Raw genomic sequence first — 8678 nt, forward strand, 5'->3', positions numbered from 1 at the left:
TGGCACAGTCCAAGTTAATCCCTCCTCATCCCGCCTCCTTCCCCTTAAGCCCTCAGACAAGGGCTCTGCCCACGCCGGCTTCTTCCCCGGAGGGCTCGGCCGGAGGAGACGCCAGTGCCGACCCGCTGGCTCCGATAAGGGCCGGGGAGAGCAGCTCTGCCACGTGGCTGCCCCAGGCCTGGCAGGGCTTGTCCCATTTTACGCTGGCCCCTGGTGACAGCACCACCCCTCCTGGCTGTGGGGTCACTAGGGAGGGGGTCACCAGCCGGCTGCGCTGTTCCTCTTGCAGAGATTTCGGTAGACAGGGCTGGTTTTACAGCCATGCCCAAGAGCAGGGGGCTTCAGAGCATCTCCCAGCCCTGGAGCAGGCTGCTCCCGGCCGCTGGCATTACAGAGGGGCCAGGAGGGCTGCCCAGTCTACAGTTACTTGCATTCCTTGTTCAGCTTGACTCTGGCAGCTCAGGAAATTGGTAATTTACTTCTGTGGATTCGGCAGGAGCAAAATGAAAAGTGGCATCCAGGTCTTGGCAAGAGGGCCTTGGTGAGAGCCCTGGCTGGCAATTAGGACAGCAAGTTGTTTGCCTGCAGGCTGGTGCATGAAGAGATAAGAGATCTCTTTCACCACTTCATGCTGAGACCTGCTGAAGGGGTCAGGGGATGAAATATGTGTCTCTCTTCTGTCTGGGGCCTCAAGTGTTGTTACCTGCAGTGCTGTGTGCGGTGGGAAGCCTGGTCTGCTCCTGCACAGAAGAGCAAGCAGAGGGAGAAGGGGCAAGAAGCTGGAGTCCCAGGTAGCAGTGTGGCTGGGGGTATGGTGGACATCAACCCCAGCTGCACCAGCTTCGACTTTGGCTTTCCAAACTGAATCCTTACGTGGCAAGGTGCAGAGGAGGGATTTCAGAGCTAGCTCAAAAGGAGAAGGAAGGTTTTGAGGATAATTATTGCCACTTGGAGAGGCCTTGAAGCAGTTTCTAAACACAGCTTGGAGATGGCCTTTGTGCTGCCTTTAAAATGGTGAAGTGGAAGCCCCAAATAGCTGCTCATGCTGGCAGGGAGGGCTCCCAAGTGAGGCCACCCCAGCTTCTGAGACTGAGCTCTGGCTGGGAGAACAGCCCAGGGGAGCACATCGAGCCCTGTTGTGGAAAGCCTGTCCCTTCATCCTTCTCCTAATCTGTGCTGACTCTTGGATCACTACCTGAGAGACTTTAGCCTAGGGAAATTTTTTGTGGTTGTGTTTTTTTTGTGTGTGTGGTTATTTTATCACGTTGTATTTTCTCTTACTGCATTTTTCCCTCTGTGTTCTCTTTCTGGAGCCACTTTTTCCTTGCCTGAATCCTCACTTAGCATTCAGCCCCTTGCACCCATCCCTTTCTCCCTTCTGCCTATTTTTGAAGATAACCAAGCTGGGAAGTGCTGCCGGGAGCAGCTTTGCGGAGCGGTGGCTCCTGGGGCTCCGTAGTGCCGAGAGGTTTGGGTGCAGGTGCAGAGCCTCCAGCTCCCTGTAGATGTGGGTGTAGGAGGAGAGTTATGAACCCTAGAGGATGAAAGGACCCTGCCAAGTGGCACTAGTGCAGAGGGAGCTTGGAGAGCACAGCAGAGGAGGCGTGGGTGATTCAGAAGGAGGGAAGAGCGCCGGGAATTGTCTCCCCTCCGCACTTCCCCCAGAGGACCCCGCAGCCCCTCTTCACCATCAGCCCGGGAACCTGGGTGCTATTAGGCAGTTCATTAGCAAAACCTCTGAGCAGTTTCCACCACCGCCAAGTACCCACTAATGCCTCTTGAGGGGAGAGGAGAGCATTGGAAAAGCACAAAAACAATCCGAGTGTCCTTGATCTCTTTCTGGTCTGAGAGGTCACGGGCTGAAGTTGGAGGGGGCAGCTGCGAGGGGGAGAGGGGCCGGGCAAGGACGCCAGCACCCTGATGATCTGCTGAAGTCTGAGTGCAGAAACACAACCTCATCTGAACTGTTCCTCCTGCGAGGCTCCCGAGGGGTGCTTTAGGATTGCAAACACCTCCTCACCCACACGCCTGGTGCACATCTCCAGCCGGGTGTTCCTTGAGCTGGCAAAACCTGCACCCGTGTCCCCCCCCTGGCTGTGGGGAGCCAGCCCTGCTGCTGGGTTTGTGAGCAGGGCAGGGGCCGTCCCCTTCTCCTTGGCTTGCTTGTGTGTACAGTCAGCTGCCAAAGGACGCTGACATCACTTCATTAATGGTTTAATTGAATCTCACAAAGGGATCGAAATTGGCTGCCTGACTCTTGTCACCGAGATGCTCAGGGAAGACATAGTAAACCAATTCAGCAGATGAAGCTGCAGCTCTGGGTAGAGAGTCCTTGTTGCTGGGGGTAGGGAGGTAATTCCTCTTTGCAGAATAATACACTGTCGGGGAGAAGGCTGGGGGCTGTTTTTTCCAAGCTACCAGGTGCCATCCCTGTCCCAGAGAAGGGTAACCGAGTTAGACTTCACTCCCCAAGGTGGTATGGCACTGACTAGGGGGTAAACAGACCCAAGGCAGCTTTTTATCTCTAAGTCAGAAGCCTGTTTTGTGTTTCACTCCCTAAATGATGGAGAAAGGTCCATGTGCTATTTAAAAACAGAGGGCAACACCACAGAAAGACCACGGATGGACCAGGGTGAAGCTTTGCAGTCAGTAGCAGCTTCTAAGCTTGTTTCATGGAAAAAAAGCTTTTTTGAGAGTGGGGAATCAAAGGTTAGGAATGAGTAACGAGAAGGATGTCTCAAAGCAATGGGGAAGCCCAAAGGGGAGACAGTGACCCTAATGAGGTTGCAAATGCTGTGGCCACAATGCTGCCAAGTAATTGCTGCTCAGGAGGAATGTGGGCCAGTAGAAAGCAGCGTTCCACCCAGGTGCCAAAGAAAGCAATTAGAACTGGTAAACACCAGCGGCTGACTAAAACCAGGCCCTTAATTAAGAGTTTCATCTGAAGGGTAAGGAAATCATTAAGTGTTATTGGTGCCTATTAATTCCCTGCAAGGATGACAATAGGGAGTTCTAAGGCCTCTTTCACCACAGAGTGTGTGCAGGAACGTGCGACCAAGCCCTTGTAGAAAGTGGGAGAGCTTTTCCAATGAAAAGCTGCCCAGCTGAAGCACTGTGCCAGAGAGCACAGGGAGGGGACGTGGAGCTGGGGGTTTGGAAGACAAATATTTGCTGCATGGCTCTGGCCACTGAACCATGAAGAAGGGTGCCAGCCTCTTCTGTCCAGCTCAGAGTGCTGTGTAGATGTCAGTTGGAGGAAGAAGTAGGGGTGGCTACCAGAAGAACTAGGCAGGGCAGCCAGGGAGATAAAACTTCCTGCTGTGTAAGCAGGACCAGTGCTTTGGTAGACTGTAAGATGTTCATGAATGCTCAGAAACCAAGAGTGTTAAGCAGTGGCCTTTACAAAGTACACAGCCTTGAGTCCAAGTCTGGGAAAGACAAAGCTTTATCCTAATGGCTTTCTGACTCTCCAGTCACCCACCTACTCTTCCCTGAATTTCAGGAGGACTGCATTTCTCTTCCCAATCTCATTTTTCAATTAATTCTATCCTCTGTCTGACGTGGGCACTTCTGCATTGATGCAATGGGCAGCTGGTGGCAGAGGACAGTGGTGTTTGGTTTTCTCAGTGGTGACTCAAGTGAGTTTTCTCAGTGAGGTTACTCAAGCCTGCCAGAGCAGACTGGTGCTTCTCCTTTCTCAGGGTCACAGAAACCCTTGGACAACAGTCCAGCCTTGATGTGAGGCACATCTGTGCTCACACGTGCCTTCCCCAGCTTGCTGCCTGGCTACTGAGAGTTAATCTTTGCAGGTTATATGGCACCTTCTTAAAAAGAGGAGTATGAAGTCCCTAGAAGCTCAGCTGTATTTCTGGAGCGAGGGGGAAGCTCTTCTGGCGTCAGACATCTATGGAAGAACCTCTTCCCTGCTGTCAAGTCTGTGACAGCTCAAGGAACTTCCCTTGATGATAACCTACCCTCTATTCATATTCAGACAGTTGGAGTAAGGTGGGGGATTTATCCAACTCTTGTTTTCTTCTCTTCTGTCAAATGCAACTCAACAGGCTCTTCTAAGCAGGCTGATTTCTTTCAAAAGCTGCCGAATGCTGCCCAGCCCTACGAAGGAGGCTCGCTGCCTGGTTGCCATGGTAGCCTCTCTCTGAAGAGGAAGAGAATAAATATGCAATTTAAAAAACTAAGGAGGAATGACAGAAAGAGAAATAATAGAAAGGAAGATTCTGGGTTTGTGACAGAACCGCCGGCTGCACCAAAACACAGATTACAGGTGAAATATTTTCCCCATGCATGCTGTGGAGGGCCAGGGCTTCTCTGGCAGCGTGGCTCTTGGGGAGGGGCCCTTTGTGCCTCTGCCTTTCAGGAATCAGTCCTGTGGTCAGTTAGCCCTAATGCTCCCACCCCTGGCTAACGCTCCAGAGAGCCTCGTATACCCTTCCTTAGCAGAAATCCTCTCTGGGTGGGTCTGGGACAGCAATGATCCATCACAGAGCCATGACAAGCTCACGCTGCCTGTGGCCATCCAGAGGTGCAGGTCAAGACTGAGATGGTTTAAATCTGCTTGGCAGTGCTTTGATGTTCCTCAGGCCTACTGAGGACCTGCTTGAGTTCCCCAGCAGCCCAGAAAATCCAGTTCGTGGTGCACGAGGCAGGATCAGAGACTGCAACCATCAAAGCTGGCAAGATCCCAGCCCCTTGAGTTCAGGCACTTTCTGTTTGCTGGTAGCGCCAGGAGGCCAGCTACCAAAGCAAAGCAGTGATGGATCCAGGCTGCAGTGTGACTGAGTGGAGCTGCCCCTCCAAGCTGGGGAGAAGGGGCAGAGTTACCCCATGTCTCGTTTCCAAATGTGTGCAGTGAGAGAAAGAGGGAGGGAGGATGACGTGACCCCATCCAGTTGTTTACTAAGGTGACTGTAAGATCTAGACCTCAAGTTCCTCTTCCATCTAACAAGGGCAACAGTAGCACGGAGGGTGAGACAAGACCACATACAGTGGTAAGAGGAAGAGAGCAGTCAAGAGACAATAATAATCCAAAGCACCTGCAAACACAGCAGGAGCGGCTGTCAAGAGACCAACATTTTAATCAACAAACTTTGTACAGAAGAGGCTTCCCACTATGGGAGTACACATATTCCTGCTACCACCAGCTTCCACCACCTGGGCTTTGGAGGCCCAGGATGGTGTCTCTTCCTCAAGCTTCCCCACCCAGGGAGGGTGGCTTTCCAGAGCCTCTCACAGAGGCAGTGCCCCCCTCACATCCGCCGGGCCTTCCGCGGGCGGCAGCCATTGTGGGGCACCGGCGTGTTGTCTGTGATGGAGATGACCTCCAAGCCCCCCATAGTCAAACCCTTGATGGCAGCCTGCAAGGACAAGATGGCAGATGAAAAAATTTTCATAAAAATTTTAGATTTTTATTAGATAGAAATTTAGATGGCATAAAAAAAATTACAGGTTTTTTTTTCAGAGGGATATTACTCTATAATGATTCTAATTTCATCACGAGGGACTTGAGTGATGAATTCTTTACCTCCCCTTCAGAAAAACCAAGCTAATAGGTGCAGTCATGAGACCAACCCAAATTTAAAAATCCTGGATGATGCCCAAGAACAAAAAAAAACATCACAAGAAAGTCTGACACCTACTTTGCGTCCTGGCCCCAGTCCCTTCACCACGACTCGTACGTGCAACACGCCCTTCCCACGTGCTTTCTGTGGAGAGAACCATGGGTCAGTGTTCTGCCTGAGCCAGCTACAGGAGTCCTCTGTTCCCTCCTGACCCACTATCACAGTCTTCTCTAAGTGAAAAAGAAGGAGCAGGTAGTAATGGCTACAGGAGACAAATATGGGGAATATTGCACAAATACACTAGAGGAAAAGGATGCCTGGACTCAGCCATAGCAGTTTCAGGAAAACTTCTAGGCTGTCAGCTCAGCGTGCACAGAAAGCTTCAAGATCAAACCATCTGTAACCTGAAGCCAGGGCAGAGGATGAGATGCCCACAGATACGTGACTGAACTGGTAAGGGACGAACAAGGAGTAACTCAAAGCTGTGTTCCCTTCTCTAACGCTGTGACTTCTCTCCTGTGATCGGTGGATTCCTTCTGGAGGGTAAATGAGAAAAGCAGGCAGGCTTTATATTTGCTGTGCAGGAGTCCACACCTGCAGTGCAAGAAGTCTAGGGGCTTGCAAATTGGAAAACACCCGTTGTAAAGCAGAGCTGTGCTGCCACCACGTGGATGGAGCTCCTCTAGATTTAGCTTTCCATGTCCTGGTGCAATTAATGTACTAACAGCTTTGACAGTGACAGAATACATCTGGCCAAGCACAGCTGCACAGCTATTTCGAGGCTCTGATGAGCACAGATGAATAGTGAAGATGTTCTTACATTCCTCTGAGTCAACCACAACGCTCTGTTGGGCAGCAGTGGCACCAAACACCTCTGATGTGAAGGGCTGGAGCAAGTTCCACCTCATTTAGGATGAGGATTTTCAGTTTAACCTTGCCTCTGTCAGCTGTAATGAGGATGGGGACAGAACCAGCCTCATCTCCTCCTGCCTCCCTGTAATGGTTTGAAACCTGCTGCCCCTGGTGGGTGGAGATCTGAAACCCTAAACCAGGTCCAAGCCTGAATGAAAGGGGCGTACACCTGTCCTATTCCCACTCCCCTTTTTCCTGTCTTTGGGACATCCTGCCAAAGTCTATAAAAGGGGTGAGAAAGGCACGACTCTGCCTCTTGCTCTTCTTCCTCTTGCTCCTTTGACCTTCTACCTGGGCACACGCTGCTCTGCTGCTCCCTGTGCTACCCGTGGCCGTGGCCTTCTTGGAGACCTGGGCCTGATCTGCAGACTCTTCCCTGCCTCCATCCACGTCCAAGGATTGTGCATCCAGCTTCAATCCACCTCAATCCAGCGAGATCCAGCACTGGGGAGCCTCAGCACAGCATTTGGGTTTTGTATATTTGGAAGTTTAATCTTCCTTACCTTGTTGTTCCTACAACCCCCCTTCCCTGTTAAACCCCTACCCTTCTTCCTTTCTGATCCCTGTTAAATAATATATTTCATTTTGTTAACTTTCAATTTGGTGCAAGGTTTTTCATTCCCCCTGCCTTCCTTATTTACCTCTCTACCTGGGAAACTGAGGGATAAGGGAGGTGGGGACACAGTTCTGCCTTCTAACCGGGACAGAACACTCCTGTGCACCCACGTGGTTTTTTAGAAGCCCTTTACAGTACACTGGATGTGTCTGTGTTCTCAGCCCTGCCAGCTGGAGCTGCTGAGGCTGGGAGGAGCAGGGCTGGGCCTGCTGCTGGTGGTGGGGGCAGGAGGGAGGACTCACCACGGCTGCTGCTATGGCCGCGGTCTGTGCGGCGATGGCCGTTCCCTTCTTGGCGTTCTGGAAGCCTTCCGTGCCGCAGGACGTGCGGGCAAGGGGCCTGCTGTCAAAGCTGACCACCTGGACGTGGGTGCTGCACGAAGAGGATGAGAGAAAGAGCCAACCTAGAACAAATTCTCTGCTCGAAGGTTTCTCCTCGCTCGCCTTAGCACAAGACCCCCCCACCTCTCTTCTCCAAGCTGCCCCGACTCAGCGCCGCCTTTTGAGGTGTCCCCGCTGAGCAGTGACCTTCTGGTCACCCTCAAGAACCCCAGCGAGGTGGCAAAACCCTCCTGGGTAAGATACACTTTATCTAGGTGTGCCTCAGATACTGCTCAGCCCTTCCAGACCCACCTCTCACAGTAAGCATTTGACCTCTTCTATTTATTAAAAACAAAAATAAATGCATGAAACATTTCTAGAACTTCAAAGAGCTTTAAGAATCAGGAAAATATCATACTAGGGATTACTAAGGCAATGCAACTGTCTCTCATGGAGAATATGACAATTTGTGCAACTCACAATAGAGCAGAAGGCTGGAAGTGACCTGTCACTAAGCCATCAATATCTAATTGTTCATGTCCAAAAGGTGTAATAACAGTCTTATTGTCATTAAAGACACTATAAAGACAGTTCTGCTTCCTGAACAGCACTGAGGTTTGAGTTCAGCGTTATCCTCCCAGTCATGAACACCATTCCCCTGGCTTTTTACCTTTGAGCCTTTGGATCAAAACGATGCCTGGCCAAAGCCTGGCTAGGTTACAAGCTTTGATTCTGCATGAGAGCAGGAACGGAGCAGCTCGTTTGCTTACTTGTTGTAGGTAGCTTTGATGTGAGCTATCGGGATCTCTTCATAGGTCTTTCCATCCCATCTCATGGAGCTCCTCTGCAGGATTAAAGGGCTGAGGAGCAAAACAAAGAGTTATCAGGGATTTGCCGTGTATGGTTTGCAAAGTTTTCTTTCATACTGAGAAAGGAAGGAGGGATCAAGTTTCCAGAAGACGCAAGGCGCGTTTGTGACCGAGTCAGGCCACTTCTGTTCCTTCCTCGGCCGAGGACCGGGCCCCTCACCTCAGCTCGGTCCCGCTCGGCTTCTCCGCCTCCTTGGCGGCCACCAGCTCCTGCAGGCTCCGGGAACCGGTGCGTAGGCCGCGGCCCAGGCTCCTGCGGGGGGAAAAAAAAAACGGCAACGAGGGTGAGGAAATCGGAGCCTACCCCCGAGGATCGGGGGCGGCGGGACGGACCAGGCGGGGTGGGAGGACGCCAGCAGGTCCGCCGAGAACAAAAGGGCCCGTT

The 8678-nt window shown here is 51.7% G+C and overlaps 1 protein-coding gene across 1 annotated transcript; it reads right to left on the minus strand.

Annotated features, from left to right (window-relative positions):
* Window positions 1–5264: 5264 nt before the first annotated feature.
* On the minus strand, window positions 5265–8546 carry MRPS11 (mitochondrial ribosomal protein S11; the record flags this gene model as incomplete). Its single annotated transcript, XM_008937694.1, has 5 exons — window positions 5265–5372; window positions 5655–5720; window positions 7347–7476; window positions 8195–8284; window positions 8454–8546. Coding segments are annotated over 5 exons (487 nt in total), but the record flags the coding sequence as incomplete, so codon positions are not given.
* Window positions 8547–8678: the final 132 nt, after the last annotated feature.

The sequence above is a fragment of the Merops nubicus genome, unplaced genomic scaffold, assembly GCF_000691845.1.
Source record: "Merops nubicus isolate BGI_N331 unplaced genomic scaffold, ASM69184v1 scaffold43353, whole genome shotgun sequence".
Lineage (NCBI taxonomy): Eukaryota > Metazoa > Chordata > Aves > Coraciiformes > Meropidae > Merops > Merops nubicus.